The 27,584-nt window shown below is 42.4% G+C and overlaps 1 protein-coding gene across 3 annotated transcripts in view; it reads left to right on the top strand.

Moving 5' to 3' along the window:
• Positions 1 to 27,584, top strand: part of DTNBP1 (dystrobrevin binding protein 1) — a 229,747-nt gene that overhangs the window by 195,655 nt on the left and 6,508 nt on the right. For 2 of the 3 annotated variants that reach the window (XM_077492227.1, XM_077492226.1), the window contains exons 8-9: positions 8,750 to 8,905; positions 9,978 to 10,121. In XM_077492227.1, the coding sequence (XP_077348353.1) occupies positions 8,750 to 8,905; positions 9,978 to 10,121 (300 nt within the window). Of the gene's footprint in view, positions 1 to 8,749; positions 8,906 to 9,977; positions 10,122 to 24,253; positions 24,584 to 27,584 lie in introns of those variants that run through there. The other variant, XM_077492228.1, reaches the window with a different exon arrangement.

Raw genomic sequence — 27,584 nt, 5'->3', positions numbered from 1 at the left:
GGGGGTGCCCTCCTACTGCTGCCTAGTATTCCATCCTCCACTTATTCAGCCGACATCTCCTCCTTGTGGCATGTTACCTCAGCTTATATAGGAGGTCTGCCCCCTGCCCATACCGATTGGGGATTGGTCAATCTGCCCTCATGAGCTGCCTGCCACTCCCTTTCCAGGCCCTGCCCCTCTTCTAGAACATTCTCCCTGTAAGCAGGGGAGGCGCCTCAGAACTAGAGCACAGGTGGTCACACCCACTGCTACTATGACCACTCCCAGCCCCCAGATCAAAACAGACAGGCCTAGCTTGCAGCATTAGCCCCCTAAATTTGCCTGTGCTGACAGTACCTAGTAAAAAAACCCTATTACTAGCGCCTACCTATTGGTAGAGGGTGCTACACACACATAGGTGTTTACATGCATTTAGAGGCAGGGGTGTTTGGAGACAGAAAAGAAGAAAAAACACAGTTTAGTGCATTCAGAAGCAGCAGCATATTGGCAGAAAAAAACACCTGACGTGTGTAATCGCATCTAAACGCACTTAAGCAATAGGCATGTCAAATGCTTTAACGTTCATTTATTTCGATAAAATAGATTAATATGCTGGCCTGTGAAATAAATGAATGCCCAAGTGCCTAACACATCTTAATGCATCTAAACGTGTTTGTAAAATCACAACACAACTCACACGCACTATTTGATGATGCTTTTCTCCTGGCAGTTAGAGCTGGGGAAGTGCTCAGTGTGCATGGAGCCTTGTTGTTCCTGCCTTGCTGTGCAACAGGACTGATAATGTCCCCCAGTATTGGTTATAAACAGTACATTGAATTATATATACATATTATTTTTTCTGGAAGAAAGCTTCTAGAGAAATGTTCCTTCTTGTACAGATATATCTTTATCATCAAAATTTCATTCTGATAACACGTCCACCTTTGCTAGTACAATATCTAGCATAACAGTCTAATATTTTTAACACATTAAGAAGTGAAATGGCAGGAAAAGATGATTGTTAAGCCCTGATGAGACTTACAACAGAAGTCAAGTGCCGAGGTTTTTCAAGGCCGTCTCCACCCAACATGGAGTTCCCCTTAAGGCTGGGTTCACACTGGTACGACAAACGCTTCGACATTGGGAGCTCATGTCGCATGACATCAGACTTCGAAAATGCTCCCTGCACTGCTTTGGTCCGACTTTGGTCCTACTTCAGCCCAATGAATATCATTATCAGTATGATCCTTGTCCTAACCATCCGACTTGTGACATCCGACATGGTGATTAAGTCAGATCTAAAGTGGTTCGACTGTCGTGTTTTACCAGTGTGATCCCAGCCTAAGGCTGGGTTCACACTGGTACGACAAACGCTCCGATATTGGGAGCTCATGTCGCATAACATGTGAAAATCAAGGTTGCCCTATGAGAGCTGTCTTAACTGGTCTAACACAAGTCGATCCAACTTTGAAAATGCTCCCTGCACTACTTCAGCGCATTAAATATCATTGAAGTTGGATCAAAGTAGGATCCTTTTCCTAACCATCTGACTTGTGAAATCCAACATGGTGATTACAGCAGCAGTAAAAGGAATTTGTCCATCTGGGATTGTGTTGATTGGTCAAAGTATGCCTTGTCCTATCTTAACCACTTTAGGACCGCCACATGTAACTATATGTCGGCAGAATGGCACGGACGGGCACAAGCACGTACTCGTACGTGCCTGCCTTCCAGCGGGTGGGCTGGTTGCGGCGGTCCGTTTCGCTTCAGGAGCGACCCGGGATGAGGGGATGGCCGTTGGTTTCTAGCCACTCTCCTCGGGGTGTTCTTTTTGATCGGACTGCGGGGAGAGAAGACATAGTAAGTGTGCACCAACACTACACTGACATGTAGGTACACATGGGCACACTGTCACCCCCCGATCACCCCGCCGCCCCCCAGTCACAGTGTCACTAATTGCAGTGATCATTTATTTACTGACCAGTGCATTTAGTGTCAGTTGTAACTGTAAAAAGTGTCAGGGCAATTAGTGTTGGGTCCAGGATAGCCCCCTATCCCCCCACTAAAGGTTTAACCCCCTGATTGCCCCTAGAGTTAACCCTTTCACCCCTTTTGCCAGTGTCACTAAGCGATCGTTTTTCTGATCGCTGCATTAGTGTCACTGGTGCCGCTAGGTAGCTAGTTATTTTTTAGGTTCACCGCCAGGTTTTTATAGCGTTAGGTACCCCCATACACTACCTAATAAAGGTTTTAACCCCCTGATTGCCCCTAGAGTTAACCCTTTCACCAGCGATCACCGTATAAGTGTCACTGGTGACGCTGGTTAGCCAGTTAGTTATTTAGGTTCCCCGTCAGGTTTTTATATGGCGTCAGGGACCCCCATATACTACCTAATAAAGGTTTTAAGCCCCTGATTGCCCCTAGAGTTAACCCGTTCACCCCTTTTGCCAGTGTCACTAAGCAATCGTTTTTCTGATCGCTGCATTAGTGTCACTGGTGCCGCTAGGTAGCTAGTTATTTTTTAGGTTCACCGCCAGGTTTTTATAGCGTTGGGTACCCCCATATACTACCTAATAAAGGTTTTAACCCCCTGATTGCCCCTAGAGTTAACCCTTTCACCAGCGATCACCGTATAAGTGTCACTGGTGACGCTGGTTAGCCAGTTAGTTATTTCGGTTCCCCGTCAGGTTTTTATATGGCGTCAGGGACCCCCATATACTACCTAATAAAGGTTTTAAGCCCCTGATTGCCCCTAGAGTTAACCCTTTCACCCCCTTTTGCCAGTGTCACTAAGCGATCGTTTTTCTGATCGCTGCATTAGTGTCACTGGTGCCGCTAGGTAGCTAGTTATTTTTTAGGTTCACCGCCAGGTTTTTATAGCATTAGGTACTTCCACATACTACCCAATAAAGGTTTTAACCCCCTGATTGCCCCTAGAGTTAACCCTTTCACCAGCGATCACCGTATAAGTGTCACTGGGGACGCTGGATAGCCAGTTAGTTATTTAGGTTCCCCGTCAGGTTTTTATATAGCGTCAGGGACCCCCATATACTACCTAATAAAGGTTTTAACCCCCTGATTGCCCCTAGTTAACCCTTTCACCAGTGATCACCATATAAGTGTTACGGGTGACTCTGGTTAGTTAGTTTGATTTTTATAGCATCAGGGCACCCACCATTTATTACCCAATAAAGGTTTAACCTGATCACCCCGCGGGTGATATCAATTAGGTTTTAGGGTCTGCGTCGCCCCTGGCAGCGCTAGGTTAGTGCCAGTACCGCTAACACCCACGCGCAAAGCATACACCTTCCGTAGTGGTATAGTATCTGAACACATCAATATCTGATCAGATCTATACTAGTGTCCCCAGCAGTTTAGGGTTCCAAAAAAACGCATTGTTAGCCCAGATACCTGCTAGCACCTGCGTTTTGCCCCTCCGCCCAGCCCACCCAAGTGCAGTATCGATCGATCACTGTCACTTAAAAAACACTAAACACATAACTGCAGCGTTCTCAGAGTCAGGCCTGATCCCTGCGATCGCTAACAGTTTTTTTTTGGTAGCGTTTTATATTTAAATCCTGAAGGCAGTGCTTGGATTTCGGGGTCCCGTACGCGGCTAGGCTCCCTAAAAGTCCCCCACATGTGGTATCCCCATACTCGGGAGAAGCAGCAGAATTTATTTTGGGGTGTAATTTTACTTATGCCCATAGCATGTGTGAGCAATATATGATTTAGTGACAACTTTGTGCAAAAAAAAAAAAAAAGTTTGTAATATTCCTGCAACTTGTGACAAAATATAAAATATTCCATGGACTCAACATGCCCCTCAGTAAATAGCTTGGGGTGTCTACTTTCCAAAATGGGGTCATTTGGGGGGTTTTGTGCTATTTTGGCATTTTATGGCCTTCGAAACTGTGATAGGTAGTGAGGAGTGAAATCAAAAATTTGCACCCTTAGAAATCCCGAAGGCAGTGATTGGTTTTCGGGGTGCCGTACGCGGCTAGATTTCCTAAAAGTCCCACACATGTGGTATCCCTGTACTCAGGAGAAGCAGCATAATTTATTTTGGGGTGTAATTTTACTTATGCCCATAGCATGTGTGAGCAATATATCATTTAGTGACAACTTTTTGTAAACTTTTTTTTTTGTCATTATTCAATCACTTGGGACAAAAAAAAATATTCAATGGGTTCAACGTGCCCCTCAGCAATTTCCTTGGGGTGTCTACTTTCCAAAATGGGGTCATTTGGGGGGGTTTGTACTGCCCTGCCATTTTAGGATCTCAAGAAATGAGATAGGCAGTCATAAATTAAAAGCTGTGTAAATTCCAGAAAATGTACTCTAGTTTGTAGACGCTATAACTTTTGCGCAAACCAATAAATATATCCTTATTGACATTTTTTTACTAAAGACATGTGGTTGAATACATTTTGGCCTAAATGTATGACAAAAATTGAGTTTATTCCATTTTTCTTATAATAAAAAGTAGAAAATATATTTTTTTTCAAAATTTTCAGTCTTTTTCCTTTTATATCGTAAAAAAAATTAAAATCGCAGAGGCAATCAAATACCATAAAAAGAAAGCTCTATTTGTGGGAACAAAAGGACACAAATTTCGTTTTGGTACAACATTGCATGACCGCGCAATTACCAGTTAAAGCAGTGCAGTGCGAAATTGTAAAAAGACCTCTGGTCCTTAGGCTGACAATTGGTCCAGGGCTTAAGTGGTTAAAGTCGGAGCAAAATCTTATCTTGTTCATTCAAGTAAGATGGAAGTAGGACCATTGTAGGACAGATGTAGCAGGGCAAAGCAACATGATAGTTGTATAACAGTCGCGTAATAACAGTGTGAACCCAGCCTTAAGGATTATATTTCTATGGCGCTCCTGTGGTTGGCCGAATTCTGAATTTTGCCAACCACTGCAGAAAACCAAAGGATGAAGTTTTGGATGCATTCTTCATCGTGTAGATGTCATTCTAGACATTTATTAATTATTTTTGGCCTCGCTAAGAGATATTGGGAAAAGCTGATTCAGCACTTTAATGCCCATCCAGTTATATTTGGGTGGAAATGATTTGAAGAAGGTTATTTGGTAGCATCGTGTGCAGTAAACATATTTGTCCAACTAGTAAGACTGCACATTTAGGTGTCCGAATTGCTGCTAGACAGAGTTTTTCTTGTTCTTGTTAGACTTATGCCGCATACACACGATCGGAATTCTGGCCAGAAAAAGACCGATGAGAGCTTTTCATCGGAAAATGCGACCGTGTGTATGCTCCATCGGAATTTAGCTGTCCGAATTCCCGCCAGCCAAAAATTTATAGCATGTTCTCCATTTTCCCGACGGAAAAACTTTTTATCGGTAATTCCGGACGTGTGTATGCAATTCCGACACGCCAAAAATCACGCGTGCTCCGATTCAACTACGAGACAGAAGCTATTGGCTACTGGCTATTGCACTTAATTTTTCTAGTTGTGTTGTACGTCACCGCGTTATAAACGATCGGAATTTTGGTGCGACCGTGTGTAGGCAAGACAGCTTGAGCCGAATTCCGTCGGGAATACCATCAGAGGTTTTTCCGATGAGAATTCCAGTCGTGTACGCGGCATTAGAAGACCTAGTCCTAAAGCTTTGTGACTTATAATAAATATTAGAGCAACAGAAGTATATGGTCTCTGTAGTAAGTATGCAGTTATGCGTTTTTGTGAGGCTTCTTCCTCATTTTATAGATTGTGCTTTTCTAAATGCCGTTATTTTTTTTTTAGAACATTCCTGGGTAACTGTTGAAATCATGGGACTATGATGAGGATGATGGCAGTGGTGCACGCTATTGGTCATGTTCTTATCGGCACTCTTCATTCTTTGCCTTTTGCTGTGTGCTTCCTTTGTGTAAGCAACATAAAGCTACATGACAGCATGGATGTCAAATGTGTATTCCCAGAGCACGCATTTCCTACTGTGTGTTCTGCTAGGAGGACTTGTGTGTGTGACAAAGGCTCACATTTTCCTCAACTGTCATAGGAGAGGCTTCTCTTCCTCCAGATGTTGTCTAATCCCTTCTGTGCTGTTTTGGGACTAAGCAATCGGTGAGAGACTTGTAATTAGGGAATGTAACTTACCAGGCAACGCTGTCTGAACCCGGCCTTGGGGTGAGTAATTTCATCATCCGTTTGTCAAAAATGACTTTATTAAAGTATGAATTGGATGTTATATTCTCCGTCAGATACTGCATGGGATTAGACATTAAGGTACATTTTTCAAACTGCTTCTTTTTTTCATTCTTCTTCTTCTTTTTTTTTTTTTTTTTTAAATAGTTCACATTCATAAATAGTGCATGGGTGTACAGTTGTAATTATTTCCCATGAAATAGTTATTTATCGATGAAATTCTTTGTCTCTGTTAATATGTGTTATCTCCTATTTTCTCTCATTATTTTATCTTCATTTGAGACTTATCTCCACAATAGTAACCTTATAGAACCACACCCTTACTGCTGCTATAAAATTGTGGAAGATTAAGTATCAGTAACTCGTGAAATAATGTATTGAATTGATTTTTACATATCAAAAACTGCCAAAATCAATAATCTGATGTACATGCCGTAAATTCAGGTGATTGTTTCAACAAAAGCTTTAGTGAACTGAATATATTATCACTGTTCGGTATGTAAAATAAAGTACTGCAGCAGCCTTGTTTGGCGACATGCCTTTAAGAGATTTAAATGCTGTGTGTGTGTGTGTGTGTGTGTGTGTATATATATATTACACACAGCATCTCACAAAAGTGAGTACACCCCTCACATTATTTAAATATCTTATTATATTTCTTCATGTGACAACACTGAAGAAATTACACTTTGCTACAATGTAAAGTAATGTGTGTTATGACTGAAGGCTGAAAATCGCCAACCTTTCGTATTTGCTTTTGGTCACTGTGGCTTGTTGATAAATACATTTTTTAAGAGTAATCACCGGAGTGCAGATCATCTTTTCTTCAAAGTAGTGAGAGTACAGCTTGTATAATGGTGTAAATTTGCTGTCCCCTCAAAATAACTCAACACGCAGCCAATAAATTCTAAACCGCAATTAGCCATTTTTCCTTCCCTGGTGTCATGTGACTCATTTGTGTTACAAGGTCTCAGGTGTGAGTGGGGAACAGCTGTGTTAAATTTGATATCGTTCTCACTCTCTCATACTAGTTACTGGAAGTTCAGCATGGCACCTCATGGCAAAGAACTCTGAGGATCTGAAAAAATATATATTGTTGCTCTACATAAAGATGGCCTTGGCTATAAAAAGATTGCCAAGACCCTAAAACTGAGCTGCATCACGGTGGCCATAGAGCAGTTTAACAGGACAGGTTCCACTCAGAACAGGCCTCGCCATGGTCGACTAAAGAAGCTGAGTGCACATGCTCAGCGTCATATCCAGAGGTTGTCTTTGGGAAATAGATGTATGAGTGCTGCCAGCATTGCTCCAGAGGTTGAAGAGGTGGGGGATCTTCAAACGGAGGTGGAGGAGCACAAGGTCTCTAACATCCACCAGCTCTGTGATGTCGTTATTGAGGAGTGGAAGAGGACTCCAGTGGCAACCTGTGAAGCTCTGGTGAACTCCATGCCCAAGAGGGTTAAAGTGGTTGTAAACCCTTACAACACACTTTGACCTACAGGCAAGCCTAGATTAAGGCTTACCTGTAGGTCCAAGAAATATCTCCTAAACCTATACGGTTTAGGTGATATTTGCATAGTAGTCCATTATGCTTTGCATTTGCAGGGAATGAAAGCGGAAGTAAACTCATCAGGGTTTACTTCCTCTTTAAGGCAGTGCTGGAAATAATGGTGGCCACACAAAATATTGACACTTTGGGCCCAGTTTGGACATTTTCACTTAATGGCTGTGTGTTGAAATATTTTGAGGGGACAGCAAATTTGCACGGTTATACAAGCCATGGTTACACAAGCTGTACACTGACTACTTTACATTGTAGCAAAGTGTGATTTCTTGAGTGTTGTCACAGGAAAAAATATAATACAATATTTACAAGAATGTGAGAGGTGTACTCACTTTTGTGAGATAACACACACACAGTCTAATTTTATGATGACACCGTTTGGTAGCGTTTTGTTTATCCAGACTGAAGAAAGTTGGTGTATTGGTTACTACACTTTCTGCATAATGTTAATAAATTAAGCCTGAATTTTATGTGCAGTGCTGGATTATTTTCTTTGTATACTCAGTAGAGGTTGCTTTAACCAAGCGATCTATGATGACTTCACTGCCAGAAAAGATTAGTATAAAATTAAATCCCCCCAGTTACTGCTGGTGCCTTCACATTGCATTTAAATTAGAACCTTATATTCAGCTGGCCTGGAACCAGGCAGGCAAGAAGAGAATATGTGACAGGTCACTAAGCAAATCTGAAAAGCTGTATTTCTGTTGTTTGATACCCCTTTCGTGGTGATGGTCATTTTGAAGCATCATTCAATATACACTTTACAATCCAGCATGTGTTGACCTGATCATATGACTATACTGATTGGTAGTTAAAGAGAACTGATAAAGGATTTCCTCCTCCTTCTCTAAATCATACCAAAATCTTTATAGTCTAATATGGATCTAACCATTATGTAATCCGTAGGACAGATCCCAATGATCAGCTGCTTTTTTTTTTTTTTTTTTTTTTCCTGTATGATTTCTGTCCTTTGCCAGATGTTGTCTTCATGCTTTCTCAGGCACCATATTAATTCAAAATCATTGTATTTCTCCTAGCTGAGTTGGATGCAGAACATGCACAGCGAGTCCTGGATATGGAATATGCTCAGCAGATGAAGCTAAAGGAACGACAGAAGTTTTTTGAGGAGGCTTTTCAGCAAGACATGGAGCAATACCTGTCTACTGGATACCTACAGATAACAGAGAGACGAGGCAAGTGACTGAATCCTCCCAACTTCTCACAGCTGGGGTGGTTTAGAAAAAGTTGATTCTTGTAGTAGCCAGTTTTAATTTTTCTACAGCAAGTTAGACTAACACCTAAATGGTTAACATTAGGCCAAAGTCTTACTTTTATAAGTGAGAATTCCCTCTTCCAAAAGACCCACCACTGGTAACACTAAAAATTATACCTGATATGCTATCAGACCTGCCCATGGTTGGATAGTTTCTACAGGTTCCAGTTCTGCATACTCTCCACCAAGTAATATCCTGTGCATAGGCACCATGCAGTGTCATAGCGTATTATGTTCTCATTGCACATGCTACAGAGTATGCCAGAGTCAAGACTTTTAACTAATATCTAGCCATATGCAGACCACAGAGTCTGTTTGCATCAAAAGTATATTTTTTACTGCTAGCCCTGATGACAGCTTGTTGAGTGGGAGAGGAGATTTTACTCATCTACATTTCAAAGTAATAATTGCTTCCAATTAAATAACGATGAACCTCTTATTCATATATATGTGAGTTAATGTAGCAAATACAACTGCAGGTTGTGGAACCATTATATGCCACAAATATATTTCAGTGTTTCCTTAATTCAGATCTTGGTAAAAAAAACTATCTATGATGAGCAATATAATATACAGCAACACTAATCCCAATGTGATCAGAGTGATTAGTTATTATCCCTTTCAGCAATGCCATATGAAAAGTGGATGTTTCAGACCAAGCATATGAGTATAAATGTATAAACTGTGGTTATCTTCAATGAAAACCACATGTCAAAATGATCAGTAGACCCAACAATGATGGCAGTTGAAATCATGTGAAAATATTGATTTTGTAAACCCTGATCTTCACCAGTTATTGGCCACGGAGGATGCCACGTGGGGCCAAGTTGATTTCGGTTTACCAATTTAGTCCAATAATCTGGATCTACTGTATTGTAATTCAGCACCAGCCAACTTTGCACAACATTTATATACCTGGACCAAGAGCCTTTAATTTGTGCATCATATTCTTCATAACCTTAATAAGTTGTCCTTAACTATTTTTGATATAGAACCTATTGGAAGTATGTCCTCCATGGAAGTCAATGTAGACATGCTGGAGCAGATGGATCTAATGGACATGTCTGACCAGGAAGCACTAGATGTCTTCTTAAATTCTGGAGGAGAAGACAGCAGTGTATTGTCTCCGATATTAGGTAATACTAAACATCTGCTACTTATTTTTCATGAAAATCATCTGTACAGTCTATTAAAATTACATATTATATAGTGAATGGTGACTGATCGTTATCTTTCATGCCATACAGAAGTTTACAGCCAGTGTAATGTGCTGAAACATGCATCACATTGCTTTCTTTTTTTTTTTTTCCAACTCTGGAATCACCTCTGTCTATCTGCTCCTCATTTTTTCTTCACTGGGCAGTTTTTTGGTCATAAGGACTGCATAGTAGGTAGAGACACGTTTTGTGTGCTCCGGTTCTGCAAGTAATTTTTCCATTCTTGTGTTTTCCAAAAATATTGGCCCAGACCCAAATTGAGTGTGAGCTGCATGTTTCAGTCTGGCGTACTGGAATGCCCATGAGTCGGGAATATTCAATTCCCTTTTTAATTGTGCAAAGGTTTTAAGGTTCCCATCATCAAACAGCTGATGTAAATAGACAAGGCCATGCCTCGCCCACCTATGCCCATCGTCCAGGAGAAAAAAGTCTCTTAAGCAGGGATTAAACCACAGGGGGGCATTAGGGGATAGATAGGAGGGGGCATCCTGTATATGCCTTGTACATGTCTCTAGCACCTGTTTAGCCGGTTTGAGTGCAGTCATGCCACATTCCGTCGGTACTTCACCTCGAAAGAAAAAATTCAAGAGTGTCTCATATGTGGAGGCCGCAGCTGCCTCCACTGCAGTCGCAGTGTTGCTCAGCTGCGGAAGCATCACATTGCTTTCTGACACTGACTGTAGTAGCCTGGGCAGTAAACTGCTATATTTTACTGTGCAGATTAATGTAAATGCAGCCTTGCTGTACAGGAAGGGAACACTGGTACATTTTTGCCAGGTCTGTTTTAGTTGGATCCCTAGTAGGTTCCACGCATCTCTGGCCTTTTTCCCATTAACAAGCTGTCTTGCAGCAGTATATCTGTGGAAGGCGGTTGGCAAGTGGTTAAACCCGAAACCAAAAATGTAATATATTGCAGCTTATCAGTTTACCAATCATTAGATGTAATGGCTGTATTTATTTTCTTATTTTTTTTTTTTTTTTTTTTTTTTTTGGGCTTGTCCCCCCTGTTTTCACCTGTTGGATCTGGCCAGTAACACATCTCTTGTGTTAGAGTGCCCTCAATCTGGACGTAGGAGAACAGGTGACACAGCAGCAGAGGGAAGGAGAGTGTTAGATGGAACAGAAGATTTTAATACAATAGCAAACTGAAGCCAAACTCAAGCTCACACTTTAAAAATTGGTTACAGTAAACATTTTTTTTGTCATTTTGTGATAAAGGTCATGAACATACATAAATCTGCTATCATTGAATGCACCCCTGCCAGTATTAAATGGCTTGTCCCATCCATGAAAATAGAAGAAAGCCTAAAAAAGAAAACTGGTACAGCCATCACATCTAAGAATTTGTAAACCTCCATATAATACATTTAAAAGGGAAAAACAACCATGTAGAGAATATATCTCTAAACGTGTGTTGCCAACATCCCTAAATTTTATATATAGGACAAAAAGTTATCCCCCCCCTTCAACTATATTGAACATTGTATTGATTAAAACATTTAGCAAAGTTTATTACAGTATTAATTGTGTTGGTGCAGACATCACCATGAAAATACATAATACAAGATACAAACTACAATATACCAAGCTCATAAAAAGCTAACGAAAGGTATGGAGGTTGCTTCTCATTAAAATTGACGCGTTTTGGGAATGTAGAAGTATATCCCTTCTTCAGGGAAATAGAAGATTATGAACTGAAGACATTCTATAACAGAACGAAGCATAAATTAAGAACTTATAGCAGGACAGGAAATGCGCACATTTATGCATTGTGACAGCCGTGAAAGCATATACATACCAATGCAGTATCATTTAAAAATATAATTAAAAGAGCAAATGATGAGGCTGCCTCAGGTGGAGGGTTTCGCTAGATGTGTGTCACCCAAAGGAATGGGGGAACCCCTGAGGCCCGACATGTCCCCCACAAAGATCCACAAAATTTGCAGCTGACCCAGACAGCGAAAGGTGGGAGCTTCAAAGATGGAACCGGAGGTTTCCAAAAGGTGTAGATATTGGAAGTGGATATGCAAGTGGATGAAATGGCTCAACCTATAGAAAAAAAATCATGCATGGGGTAGACTATGGAGGCATTATGTCAGAGACAGCACTAAAAATGGAGAATAATTACCGTATATACTCGAGTATAGGCCGACCCGAATATAAGCCGAGGCCCCCAATTTACCCCCAAAAAAACTGGCAAACTTATTGACTCGTGTATAAGCCGAGGGTGAGACATGCCTGTCCATCCCTGTGTGTGTGTCCGTCCATCCCTGTGTGTCCGTCCATCCCTGTGTGTCCGTCCATCCCTGTGTGTCCGTCCATCCATCCCTGTGTGTGTGTGTGTCCATCCATCCATCCATCCCTGTGTGTGTGTGTCTCCATCCATCCATCCATCCCTGTGTGTGTGTGTCTCCATCCATCCATCCATCCATCCATCCCTGTGTGTGTGTGTCTCCATCCATCCATCCATCCATCCATCCCTGTGTGTGTGTGTATCCATCCATCCCTGTGTGTGTGTGTGTCTCCATCCATCCATCCATCCGTGTGTGTGTGTCTCCATCCGTGTGTGTGTGTGTGTGTGTGTGTGTGTGTGTCCAGCCTACCTGTGTCCCGAGCCTTTGTCCCGAGCCTCCGTCCCGTGTCGTGCCTTGCCTTCGTCCCGTCCCGTCCCGTCCCGTCCTGTCCCGTGCCGTGCCTTGCCTTGCCTCCGTCCCGTGCCCTCTTCGTTGGCGGCCATTGTAAAATTCAAAAGCCGCGCCTCCTCCTTCGCCTGTGATAGGCGGAACACTGAATTTCCCAGCAGCCTGTGTTCCGCCTATCACGGACGTCGTATCATCCTCGTCCGTAGTACGAGGATGAGACGACGCCCGTGATAGGCGGAACACAGGCTGCTGGGAAATTCAGTGTTCCGCCTATCACAGGCGAAGGCGGAGCCGGAGGCGCGGCTTTTGAATCATAGAATGGCCGCTGTCTGTCTGCTCGACACGCTGATCGAGCAGGCAGACAGCGATGACTCGAGTATAAGCCGAGGGGGGCACTTTCAGCCTCAAAAAAGAGGCTGAAAATCTCGGCTTATACTCGAGTATATACGGTAACTACGTCATTATAGGATATAGATATTCTGAAAATTTCCCGTTTAAAAGCTTATTGTAGGACAAATATTTATCAACACATGTCCAGATATACTCGAGAATAGCCAAAAGCAAAATCATGATCAAGCTATCATAATATGTAGATAGTTCCAATAATCAGATCAGTGTATGCAATACCTATAGTATATGCCTCAAAAAAGTGTCTAGTAGAGGTTCTATGGAGCCTACTTTATTAGTGTGTCCTATATACAGATGATTCCCATCATTTATGTGGTCCTCCGGAAGCAGCGTCAACTATGTCTTGCAGACAGATTGATTGTAACTTTATGTAAATACCTGCACCTGCGCCGCACGGCCGTTCCTTATGTGGTCATGTTGCTCCGTGGTGGTGGTGGTGGTGGAGGGTGTGCCAAGTTGCAGAGTATGGAGGGAGTTTGTCCATTAGATTACCTCATTGCGGCCACAACAGCACATGAGGAGGAGCGTAGTGACATCTAGTTAGCTCATTGCTTTCATTGGAGGCCACATAAGGATCCTCAGAGCTATGAGTGCACGGCGCCCTTCCCCCACCCAGGGAGTGGAAGGACGCCATGCATCCACAGCCCATCAACACACAATTGTAAGTAGCAAATGCACCGAGAAGGAGCAATGCCCAAGGAGATGGGCATGCCAAATGACCTGCAATGCCGCATAAATAGGCCACCCATCGGTATGGTATGTTTGAACAAAAATGAATAGCCCTATTGCATAGTTCTACATTTGCAGAACATTATGTGGCGTTTAGACAAGCTTAGTAAAGTCATAGGTTGGCATGCATATAAAGAGAGTCACAACTGGGACATATAATTGTTTGTTTGCTTTTGGGTTTAATACAGCTTTAAACATTTGGTATGTTTTCCATTGTTTTATATATATATATATATATATAATAAAATATATTCACATCAGTCCCTGCCCTCTAGGAGTTTACAATCTCTAAGGCCTCTAACTCACATTCTTACATACACATACTGCGGTCAATTTTAGACAGGAACCAATTAACCTACCAGCATGTCTTTGAGTGTGAGAGGAAACCAGCGTACCCGGAGGAAACCCATGCAGACTCTGACAACTCTAGTGCTGCCAGGCAAATGTGCCAACCACTAAGCCACTGTAGGCAAGAGCTGACTGTGTGTATTATATCACTTAGGCAGGAATTGAACTGTGCTTGTAGGAAATTATCTTGGTATGTTTAATATTTACACTTTACAGTATATACTTACTATATACACTTACTATGTGTGCTTTATATGAGATGTGCAGGAGTTGTGCTGTGTTTTTAGAAGATGTATTTTTACTATTGTATATATAGTACTATGCCAAAGTTTTAGGTCAGTGTGAAGAAATACTGTAAAGTAAGAATGCTTTCAAAAATATATTTTTTAATTGTTCATTTTTATCAATATGCAAAGTGAACGAACAGAAGAAAAATCTTACATCAATATTTGGCTTCAAACCACAATCATTTCTTACACTTGCACTCTTTGTACACTTGGAAACACATGGTACCCGCACCTGCTCCTGGAGTTACATGCTATGCTTTATTAAAACAGGATAAAACATTACATATTGATCTCCACACTCACAGGTTTCTTTCCTATGTGGGCCATAGTCATACAACTGGGATGCTGTTAACAGATCCAACTTCCCTGGCAATCGGAATTTAATTATCAGGTGTGAAAAATAAAGATCGTTCACCTATATACTGAATGGTGGGTAATATTCACCTACAAAGTAACAGATTTGTTACAACTAAAAAACAAAATATACCAAAAGTATGACCAAAGAAAAACAAAAGCAAACAAGGCATGATGGATACACCTAACCAAAAAATTACTGATATCCCAGCATTGATTCAGTCCATGAGGGATCTGAGTGTTCAGTCTGTGTTTCCACCATGACAATTTTCTGTGGGTGTCACCCTCTCTCCCATAAAATTTAAAACCTGTCATTCTTCCCTCGTGGACTTCAGTAAAATTACGAGATGCTATAGAAAGTTGTTTTGTATTGGGATTCAATGTTGCTGTGTAATGTCCCCTATTCTAACCCTTAGGGGGTGAGCAATATGTCCCACGTATTGCAAAGAACATGTTGTACACAAATAAGTATAAATTACATTGAGTGTAGTCTTTGATGGGCAAAACTTTACATGTCAGTAAGGACTATGCCATTGTACTTCTTAAATTGACTTTACAATCCTTACATTATTATTATTATTCAGGATTTATATAGCGCCAACAGTTTGTGCAGCGCTTTACAACGTGAGGGCAGACAGTACACTTACAATACAAATCAATACAGGAGGGACTAGAGGGCCCTGCTCATTGGAGCTTACAATCTAGAAGGGAGGGTCAAGTTGAAACAAAAAAGGTAATAACTGTGGGGGATGAGCTGATGGAGAAAATGAAAATACAGTTGTTAGGTGTGGGTAGGATAGGCTTCTCTGAAGAGAAGGGTTTTCAGGGATCGCCTAAAAGCTAATAAAGTAGGAGATAGGCAGACAGATTGGGGTAGGGCATTCCATAGGATTGTAGAGGCTTTGGAAAAGTTCTGGAGGAGAGCATGGGAGGAGGTGATGAGGGAGCTAGAGAGCAGGAGGTCTTGAGAGGAACGAAGAGAACAAGTGGGTTGGTATTTAGAGACTAAGCTAGTGATGTAGCTTGGGGCAGAGTTGTGGATGGCTTTGTACGTAATTGCTAGTATTTTGAATTTAATTCTTTGGCTGAGCGGAAGCCAGTGGAGGGATTGAGAGAGAGGAGTAGCAGAGACAGAGCGATTGGTAAGGTGGATGAGTCTGGCAACAGCATTCATGATGGATTGAAGAGGTGATAGACTATGTAGAGGTAAGCCACTGAGAAGGGAGTTGCAGTAGTTGAAGTGAGAGATGACCAACGAGTGAATTAAGAGCTTTGTTGTGCCATTGGTTAGAAAGGGGAGTATTTTGGAGATGTTGCGGAGGTTGAGGCGGGAGGATTTGGACAGTGATTGGATGTGTTGCTTGAATGAGAGGTCAGAGTCCAGGACTACACCTAGAACCTTGGCATGTGGGCTTATGGTTGTGCCATCAATTTGGACAGTGAGATCAGCGGAAGGGGCATATGGAGGAGGAAAAATTACAAGTTCGGTTTTGGATAGATTGAGTTTGAGGAAGTGGTGTAACATCCAGACTGATATATCTGATAGTAAATTAGTGATACGTGAGGAGACAGAGGGAGTGAGCTGAGCGGTAGAGAAATAAATATGGGTGTCGTTCGCGTAAAGGTGGTATTGGAAGCCATGGGAGGCTATCAGTTGACCCAGGGAGGAAGTGTAGATTGAAAATAGGAGCGGTCCAAGAACAGAACCTTGGGGGACCCCAACAGTGAAAGGAAGAGCAGAGGAGGAAGTAGAGTTGTAAGAAACAGTAAAGGTGCAGTTGGATAAGTAGGAGGAGAACCAGCGAAGAGTACAGTCACGGAGACCAAAGGTGTGGAGTTTTTTGAGGAGGAGGGGGTGGTCAACCGTGTCAAAGGCATGTATTTACCCCGCACTTGTAGGAACCCTTATAAGATAACCTGGTTCCATCATCCTTCCTAGAAGACTGAAACAGACTAGGTCACAAAGTCAGGTGTATGATTAACCAATTTTACCAAGGAGGTTCTAACGATCGGAAATTTCATATGTAGGTTGAAACAGTCATTAAGTGAAACCACTGTGTAGGAGGCTTAAAACTGCTCCCCATGCAACACCAGCGAGCCCTCCGGCTCTCCATCCCATTCTGAGGTCACCTGTGGTAACGTTAACTTATTCATATCATTTGAACGTATCATTGACTATTTTGCTTATATTTTTTCTTGACATTTTCAATTCATGTTTTAGACTTTGTTTTTTAGCCCATCACACCTATGACGGAATAAATATTTTTAATCATCATTAACCACTTACAGACCGGACCATTTTTCTGGTCAAAGACCAGACCCCTTTTTGCGATTCGGCACTGCGTCGCTTTAACAATTGCGCGGGCGTGTGACGTGGCTCCCAAACAAAATTGACGTCCTTTTTTTCCCACAAATAGAGCTTTCTTTTGGTGGTATTTGATCACCTCTGCGGTTTTTATTTTTTGCGCTATAAAAAAAAATAGAGCGACAATTTTGGAAAAAACTCATTATTTTTTACTTTTTGTTATAATAAATATCCCCCAAAAATATATAAAAAAAAAATTTTCCCTCAGTTTAGGCCGATACGTATTCTTCTACATATTTTTGGTAAAAAAAATCACAATAAGCGATTATTGATTGGTTTGCGCAAAAGTTATAGCGTTTACAAAATAGGGATGGTTTTATGGCATTTTTATTAATAATTTTTTATTATTTATTTTTTTACTAGTAATGGCGGCGATCAGCGATTTTTATTGTGGTGGACTCATCGGACATTTTTGACACATTTTTGGGACCATTGTCATTTCTACAGTAATCACTGCTATATAAATGCAGTGATTCCTGTGTAAATGACACTGGCAGTGAAGGGGTTAACCAGTGGGTAGCAGTGTAGGGGTTAAGTGTTCCTAGGGGTGTGTTGCTAACTGTCGGGGGGTTGGGCTTTCATTTAGTGAACACTGATCTCTTCTCCAATCACATGGAGCAGAGATCAGCGTCACTAGTTGCTAGGCAGAATGGAGAAATGCTGTTTACACGGCATTTCCTCCATTCAGCCGTCCCGTGAGACGATCGCGGGTATGCCCTCGGCGATCGAGTCCGCGAGACCCGCGACCGGACTCACAGGGGTCCCGACCGGCACGAGAGCGTGCCGGCGCACTCGCGATGGCAGGGCGGCATTGAAGATTGGACGTACCTGTACGCCAATATGCCTGCCCATGCCATTCTGGTCGGGAACCGGTTATATTGTCAGAATTGTGTGTTCTTATCCCTGAAAGAGCTAGTTTAGCCCTTGCATAGCCCTGATCTCATCAAGTCTGTCTGGCATTACATGAAGAGACAGATTTGAGGCAGCCTACATCCACAGAAGATCTAGGTTTGGAACAACCTACCTGCCGAGTTCCTTCAAAAACTGTGTGCAAATGTATCTAGATGAATTGATGCAGTTTTGAAGGCAAAGGGTGATCCAACGAAATATTGATTTGATTTGGATTTTTCTTCCGTTCATTTTCTTTCTATTGTATTGATAAAATTAAATGAACTCTTCTGTTTCTTAAAGCATTCTTAATATACAGAATTTTTTTGCACCTGCCTAAAAATTTTGCACAGTAGTGTATGTATTTTGGGCTTTATATGAAATATGTTGTAAAGTGCTGTGCAAACTGCTGGCGTTTTAAAAATCAGGAGTTGTGCTGTGTTTTTAGAAGATGTACTTTATTTTTACTGTGTATACTTACTATGTGTTTTTTTATAGGGCTGAAACAACTGATTATGAAAATAGTTGTCAATTATTTTCATAGTCGATTAAACGGCCAGCCGATTAGTTAGCCTGTGTACAGAATGCATTATTTGTTTACCTATCAGGAAATACAGTGCAGCACATATACACCTCAGTACACCATCCATACATGTCAGTAAGTGCCTGAGAACTTGTGAATGTGTGAGGAGCAATGCAACATGTAGTCCTGGGCAGGAAGTGAGTGGGTCTAAAGGCAGAAGATTTTTTACCTTGATATAGGGGCACGCTATACTATACTTAGCCAGAAGCATCTGTGGGGGACCCCAGAAAAGAATTGGCGCTGCTCTGTGCAAAACCATTACACAGAGCAGGTAAGTGTAACGTGTTTGTTTAAAAAAAAAAAACTTTAACTGTCTCACGCCCGCCGTCATATGACGTGGCAGACTTTGAGTAGGTATATCTGAATGATGCCTGTAGCTACAGACATCATTCCGATTTTGCCATTTTCAGCCGGCGATTCCCTACACCATAAGAACGATCATAGCGGCTGTTCCGCCGCTTGATCGTTCTTACGGGAGGTGATAGGGGGCCACCCTCCGTTGCTTCTACCGACTCACTGCTACGATTGGTGAGTCGGACATAGGAACCTCCAGTTGTTGATCATAGAGATTTCCGGCGGACCATATGGTCGCCGGAGTCTCTATGATCGTCTGAGGCCGGGCGCGATGCTTTGACGTCCTGGCCTCTGCATTTAAAAAAAAAATGGCGCCATTTCGGCTGGAAAGCGGTGATCGGATTATTTATTTATTTTTTTCAGGCTTCCCAGCCTATTGGTGAGATGTGGAGTCTTATTCTTATTCCTACCCCATATCTCACTATAAAGAGGACCTCTCATGTCATATTCCTATTACAAGGGATGTTTACATTCCTTGTAATAGGAATAAAAGTGATCAAAATTTTTTATTTTTTTTTTTAAATGTCAAACTAAAAACAATAAAGTATAATTAACAATAAAAAAATATATATATTTTTTTTAAATCACCCCTGTCCCCGCGAGTTCGCACGCAGAATTCAACGCATACGTAAGTCCCGCCTACATATGAAAACTGTGTTCAAACCATACATGTGAGGTATCGACACAAACGTTGGAGCGAGAGCTATAATTTTGTCCCTAGACCTCCTCTGTAACTCAAAACATGTAACCAGTCAAATATTTTCGAGCGTCACCTTGGGGATTTTAACCACTTTCAGACCGGACCATTTTGCTGGTAAATGACCAGAGGTCTTTTTACACTTTGGCACTGCGCTGCTTTAACTGGTAATTGCGCGGTCATGCAATGTTGTACCCAAACAAAATTTGCGTCCTTTTCTTCCCACAAATAGAGCTTTCTTTTGATGGTATTTGATTGCCTCTGCGATTTTTATTTTTTGCGATATAAACGTAAAAAGACCGCAAATTTTGAAAAAAAATGATATTTTCTACTTTTTGTTATTAGAAAAATCCAATAAACTCAATTTTAGTCATACATTTAGGCCAAAATGTATTCAGCCACATGTCTTTGGTAAAAAAAAAGTCAATAATTGTATATTTATTGGTTTGCGCAAAAGTTGTCACATCTACAAACTAAGGTACGTTTTCTGGAATTTACGCAGCTTTTAGTTTACGACTGCCTATCTCATTTCTTGAGGTGCTAAAATGACAGGGCAGTACAAAACCCCCCCAAATGACCCCATTTTGGAAAGTAGACCCCCTAAGGAAATTGATAAGAGGCATGTTGAGCCCATTGAATATTTTATTTTTTTGCCTCAAGCGATTGAATAATGACAAAAAAAAAATTTTTTTTTTTTTTTTACACAAAGTTGTCACTAAATGATATATTGCTCACACATGCTATGGGCGTATGTGAAATGACACCCCAAAATAAATTCTGCTGCTTCTCCTGAGTACGGGGATACCACATATGTGGGACTTTTTGGGAGCCTAGCCGCGTACAGGGCCCCGAAAACCAAGCACCGCCTTCAGGCTTTCTAAGGGCGTAAATTTTTGATTTCACGCCTCACTACCTATTACAGTTTTGAAGGCCATAAAATGCCAAGATGGCACAAAACCCCCACAAATGACCCCATTTTAGAAAGTAGACACCCCAAGCTATTTGCTGAGAGGCATGTTGAGTCCATGGAATATTTTATATTTTGCCACAAGTTGCGGGAAAATTACAAACTTTTTTTTTTTTTTTTTTTTTTTCACAAAGTTGTCACTAAATGATATATTGCTCATGCATGCCATGGGCATATGTGAAATGACACCCCAAAATAAATTCTGCTGCTTCTCCTGAGTACGGGGATACCACATATGTGGGACTTTTTGGGAGCCTAGCCGCGTACGGGGCCCCGAAATCCAAGCACCGCCTTCAGGCTTTCTAAGGGCGTAATTTTTTGAGTTCACTTCTCACTACCTATTACAGTTTTGAAGGCCATAAAATGCCAAGATGGCACAAAACCCCCACAAATGACCCCATTTTAGAAAGTAGACACCCCAAGCTATTTGCTGAGAGGCATGTTGAGTCCATGGAATATTTTATATTTTGCCACAAGTTGCGGGAAAATTACAAACTTTTTTTTTTTTTCACAAAGTTGTCACTAAATGATATATTGCTCACGCATGCCATGGGCATATGTGAAATGACACCCCAAAATAAATTCTGCTGCTTCTCCTGAGTACGGGGATACCACATATGTGGGACTTTTTGGGAGCCTAGCCGCGTACGGGGCCCCAAAAACCAAGCACCGCCTTCAGGCTTTCTAAGGGCGTTACAGTTTTGAAGGCCATAAAATGCCAAGATGGCACAAACCCCCCCCCCCAAATGACCCCATTTTAGAAAGTAGACACCCCTAAATTTAGGGGTACACTAGTGAGACTAGGTAATAAATGGCGGGTGCCCTGAAACTATAAAAAAATAACTAACCAACCAGCGTCACCTGTAACAGTTATATGGTGATCACTGGTGAAAGGGTTAACTAGGGGGCAATCAGGGGGCTTTATGCGGTAGTATATGGGGGTCCCTGGCGCTATAAAAAGCTGCGGCGAACCTAAATACCTACCTGCCTAACTAGCGTCACCTGTGACACTAATACAGCGATCAGAAAAACGATCGCTTATTAGGCTGGGTTCACACTGGAGCGATGCGGGAACGCCACGAATGCGCGGCGGGTTCCCGCATCGCATGCCTCCCAGCGGCAGTTCACACTGCCCTATGCGAACTGCTGGGAGTGTCAGTGAAATGTTAATGACACCCCCAGATCAGTTCGCATATCGCAGTGCGATCTGCAAACTTGGATCGCATGGTGTGAACACCCATGCGATCCGATTCTGCTGCGGACCGAAAAAAGGGTCCCGTGCGAGTTTGCGGCGGGTGCGGCGGGTGCGACACGAATTCAGCCATACTATCTGTATAGCTGAACTCGAATCGCACAGAGATCGGATGTGATTTGCACTGCAGTGCGGTGCGAATCACATCCGTTCTCATAAACCGCTGCAATGTGAACCCAGCCTTAGTGACACTGGCGACGGGGGGTGATCACGGGGTTAAACCTTTATTGGGGGGGTTAGGGGGGTACCTTAGAACTAAAGGGGGCTAACCCTAACTGCCCTAACAGTTATTAGTCACAAATGACACCTGCCGGGTGATCAGGGGGTTAAACCTTTATTAGGTAATAAATGGCGGGTGCCCTGAAACTATAAAAAAATAACTAACCAACCAGCGTCACCTGTAACAGTTATATGGTGATCACTGGTGAAAGGGTTAACTAGGGGGCAATCAGGGGGCTTTATGCGGTAGTATATGGGGGTCCCTAGCGCTATAAAAAGCTGCGGCGAACCTAAATACCTACCTGCCTAACTAGCGTCACCTGTGACACTAATACGGCGATCAGAAAAATGATCGCTTATTAGGCTGGGTTCACACTGGAGCGATGCGGAAACGCCGCGAATCCGCGGCGGGTTCCCGCATCGCATGCCTCCCGGCGGCAGTTCACACTGCCCTATGCGAACTGCTGGGAGTGTCAGTGAAATGTTACTGACACCCCCAGATCAGTTCGCATATCGCAGTGCGATCTGCAAACTCGGATCGCATGGTGTGAACACCCATGCGATCCGATTCTGCTGCGGGCCAAAAAAAGGGTCCCGTGCGAATTTGCGGCGGGTGCGGCGGGTGCGGCGAATGGCTGAACTCGAATCGCACAGAGATCGGATGTGATTTGCACTGCAGTGCGGTGCGAATCACATTCGTTCTCATAAACCGCTGCAATGTGAACCCAGCCTTAGTGACACTGGCGACGGGGGGTGATCACGGGGTTAAACCTTTATTGGGGGGGTTAGGGGGGTACATTAGAACTAAAGGGGGCTAACCCTAACTGCCCTAACAGTTATTACAGTCACAAATGACACCAATGCAAAAAAAAAAAAAAAAAAATGACATTGGTGTCACTGTGACTGGGGGGGCAGGGGTAATTGGGGGGGTGATCGGGGGGTAAAGGGGGGGTGTGAGTGTGCCTGGCATGTTCTACTGTGTGTGGGATGTGTTGGTGCAACTCACTGATCCGCTCTCCTCCGTGTCGGAACGAAAAATACCGACACGGAGGAGAGAATACATCACTTCCTCTCCTGTGTTTACATTACAGGAGAGGAAGTGATGTCACCGGGGATTTCCATTCGTCGGGAGCGATCGCGAGGGGGTGGCCATGAATGAATGGCCGTCCCCTCGTCCGGGATCGCTCCCGAACGAAAACCGACCGCCGCAGGCACCGGGCGGGGGCCCGATCGGGCCCCCGACCCGCGGGAGGCAAATCACGTACATGTACGTGCTTATGCCTGCCCGTGCCATTCTGCCGACGTACATCGGCGTGAGGCGGTCGGCAAGTGGTTAAAGTACCGAACTTTGGTTCCATTCCACGAGCGTGTGCAGTTTTGAAGCGTGACATGTTGGGTATCTATTTACTCGGCATAACTTCATCTTTCACAATATGCAAAAACATTGGGCTAACTTTACTGTTTTTTTTTTTAAAGCACAGAACTGTTTCTCAAAAAAAAGTGTTTGAAAAATTGCTTCGCAAATACTGTGCGAGATAAAAACAAGCAACAGCCACCCTTGTATTCTCTAGGATCTTTGTTAAAAAAAAATGTAATTTTCTAGCAAAAAAAATTATTTTTACATGTAGGAGAGAAATGTCAGAATTGGCCTGGGTGGCAAGTGGTTTAAAGTAAACTTTTACATGAGTCTGTTATTCTCAGAGTGGATTCGAGATTTTGCTCCCTAATCATATAGTTGGTTATTTATATTTACCACTGCATAGAGATTTTTAAGAATAAATTACCTTTTTTTTAAAGTTTACATATTAAATTATACACCACACTTTTTAAGGTTATTATCCAATTAATCTAAACAATAAACAATAATTATGAAAAGCTTGTTTTGGATGCGCTTGTAGGGAAGTGTCTTTGTTCTTTGACTGTATTTGCTTACTATGTATTTGGTATAATTTTTTAAGGCAGGAATTGTGCTGTGATTGTAGGAAGTGTCTTTCAAAAGTAGCATTGTGTGGAGCATCGGCACCTGATGTTGAAGACAAAGGTTAGACTCGCTTTGAGCAGGAAATGTGGTGAATGGGCCAAACTAACTTCTACTTGTCACCAGAAGTTGCCTGGACGTCTACAATGATAGACTGAGTACTACAGCTAAAACTATAAAGTCCTTTATAACATATATACCTTTTCTTTTTTTTACTGGAAACCATCAAATATTGTTGAAACATTTGTAGTGTTGTTCTGAGATTTTTTTTCTTGTTTAGTACTAAATAAAATAAAATATTTTAAACGCAGCCACTACTACAGCTCGTTAGTGTATTTTTAATTATTGGCTTTTAAAAAGAGTACAATGCATGCATGATCACGGAATAGTGGAAAAAGTTTGGCCTGGGAGCAAACACTACCAACTATCCTTACCTGTGTCATTCTTGTTTAAAACCTTATGCCAGTTGCCATCACATTACTCTTTAGGAACTGAGACACTGCAGGGAAGTGAGCACTTCCTGGATGACATCAGCATGCAAGGAAATAAATATGGTCCTGTTGCTTTTCTTTTATTTTTCATGACTTTGCTGCAATCTGTGACCTTACGCTTGTGTGCACTGTTAGCCCTAACCCCCAATTCCCTGAATGTTGCTTGCTGCCAAGTATCTAAGCAGCACTCGCTGAAGGCCTGAACCAGCTTCACTCACTTGGGCTTAGTGCAGTTACTAAGTAGAACAGCGCTCAAAAATATAGTGTTCAAGGAGACATGCACATTAATGATGCTACCCAGGACCCAGACTATATTGTTCAAATTAGAATACAGAGATGTAAAAAAAAATGTGCCCACACTGTTCTGTATAACATTATACTATAGAGGAATTGAACTGCGGAATCTTTACTAGAAAAAATGCAAAGGATGCATTAAGGTGATATCCATGTTTCATGTATCTTTAAATGGATTCATGATATTGATGGCTTATCGCTTTTATCTTAATTAGTTTTTTTTTGTACTATTGCACTGTTACTCAAAGCAGTCTGTCCAACTGAAACGTATTTAAATGTGTATTACAAGTATTGATTCCTTGTTAACATGTCCACTATTCAGGGCTGGACTGGGACAGAAATTCGGCCCTGGATGTCATCCAGACCGGCCCACTTACGTTTTGAGTGTCCCATCAGCACCCCCTTACATCAGATTCTCATCAGCAGCCCCTTACATCAGATTCTCATCACCAGCCCCTTTACATCAGAGTCCCATCACCAGGCCCTTTACATCAGATTCTCGTCACCAGCCCCTTTACATCAGATTCTCATCACCAGCCCCTTACATCAGAGTCCCATCACCAGCCCCTTACATCAGAGTCCCATCACCAGCCCCTTTACATCAGATTCTCATCACCAGCCCCTTTACATCAGAGTCCCATCACCAGGCCCTTTACATCAGATTCTCGTCACCAGCCCCTTTACCACAGATTCTCATCACCAGCCCCTTACATCAGAGTCCCATCACCAGCCCCTTACATCAGAGTCCCATCACCAGCCCCTTTACATCAGATTCTCATCACCAGCCCCTTACATCAGATTCTCATTAGCAGCCCCTTTACATCAGATTCTCATTAGCAGCCCCTTTACATCAGATTCTCATTTGCAGCCCTCTTACATCAGATTCTCATTTGCAGCCCTCTTACATCAGATTCTCATCAGCAGCCCCCTTACATCAGCTTCCCTTCAGCAGCCCCCTTACATCAGCTTCCCTTCAGCAGCCCCCTTACATCAGCTTCCCTTCAGCAGCCCCCTTACATCAGCTTCCCTTCAGCAGCCCCCTTACATCAGCTTCCCTTCAGCAGCCCCCTTACATCAGAGTGTCCCCCTCCCACATGTACTCACAGTTCTAAAGGCACGGCAGCCTCTCTTCTTCCTCTCTCCAGTCATGTGATAACAAGTGATAGGGGAGAGAGGAAGGAAAGTCTGCTGACCGTGTATATCTCCCCCTGCAGGCTGGAGGGAGCAGAAAGCCTAATGCTCTCTCCAGCATATCACAGAAACTGCTCCTCCTGACAGGAGTGAAATTGAGATCACTCACTGTCATAGAGGAGCGGCTCCAGGACTGCACCAGACCGGCCCACTGAGCCATCGGCCCACCGGGAATCTCCCGGTAGTCCCGATGGCCAGTACATGCCTGCCACTATTCCACCCTTTGTATTCTTCTTGTTGAAACAAAAGTCATGAACTGAAAAATGTATGCACATAAAATCTGCATTAAAAGGTATAGTGATTAGCACTATTCTCAGCAATGTGGCCAGTAAAAGACTACCTTGCAACTGGCTCACTGACAGGATACTGGAGATGGAGAAGTGCAGTATGTGGGGGATCCTGGACAGGGAGGCAAAAGTCAGTAGAAAGGTGATGCTGCAGGGATAGGAGAGAAGAAATACAGAGTGGAAAACTGCAGGCAGGAGAAGGAGCAGGTGGACAAGTGGGGCACTGGGAGTGAAGTGTACATATTTTTGAATAAATGGGAAGGTGTGCACCATTGTAAAGGTACCTACAAACAGCATGGTCCCCAATGGCCGCACCCACATTGTGCCATATATATGAGCTATCATTTTATGGGTATGCTTTCCTGGAGGCCATGACACCTTGCTGCACACATTATATGTGTATATGTCCTAAACAGCACAACTGCAAAATCAGTTTAAACCCAACTACAAAAATGCAAAATGGGAGACGCAATTAATATTAGAATACAGAAATTACTCCAAACTCCGCTCTTCTAGAGGACAACATAACCCTAATATCTGTTTATAATATTTCAATAAAAACAGAGTTTTCATTGTTTGAGAATACATGAGAAAGTCATTGCCAAGGTTTTAATTTCAGTTTATTTTTTAGTTTAATATGGCTGAGTACGCTGGAATGTTTCTATTGTATACTTGCCCTTACCATTCCACACCTTTTTACTTTGATTAAGCACCTGCTGTGCTGGCTTTTTGTGACGGTGGCTAAAGCAAGATGCCCCAAAAACATACATGAAACAATTTTTTTGTATATTAAGGGGCAAAAATGCCTCCTGCTGTACAAACGTAATCGGCAGCAACTAATTGAGTTTTGCTTTAATGTTTATGAAGGAGGATTCTAAATGTCTTTCACACACTTTGCCATTGCTGAGCTTACTTCTGCTTCAGCCAAGTCTTTATTAGGCTTTAGCTTTATTCATTATTATGACTTGAAGATCATATAACATTAATAAGTTATTTGTACAGAAATCGGGGACAGTTTTTTGAGATTGAGAATGTTTTGAAGCTGTCA

Source organism: Lithobates pipiens, unplaced genomic scaffold, assembly GCF_037356315.1.
Source record: "Lithobates pipiens isolate NorthernLeopardFrog02 unplaced genomic scaffold, aLitPip1_a1.2 Scaffold_19, whole genome shotgun sequence".
In the NCBI taxonomy this organism is placed as follows: Eukaryota; Metazoa; Chordata; class Amphibia; order Anura; family Ranidae; genus Lithobates; species Lithobates pipiens.
The sequence above is the reverse complement of the archived record's forward strand: the minus strand, read 5'-3'. Positions and strand labels throughout refer to the sequence as shown.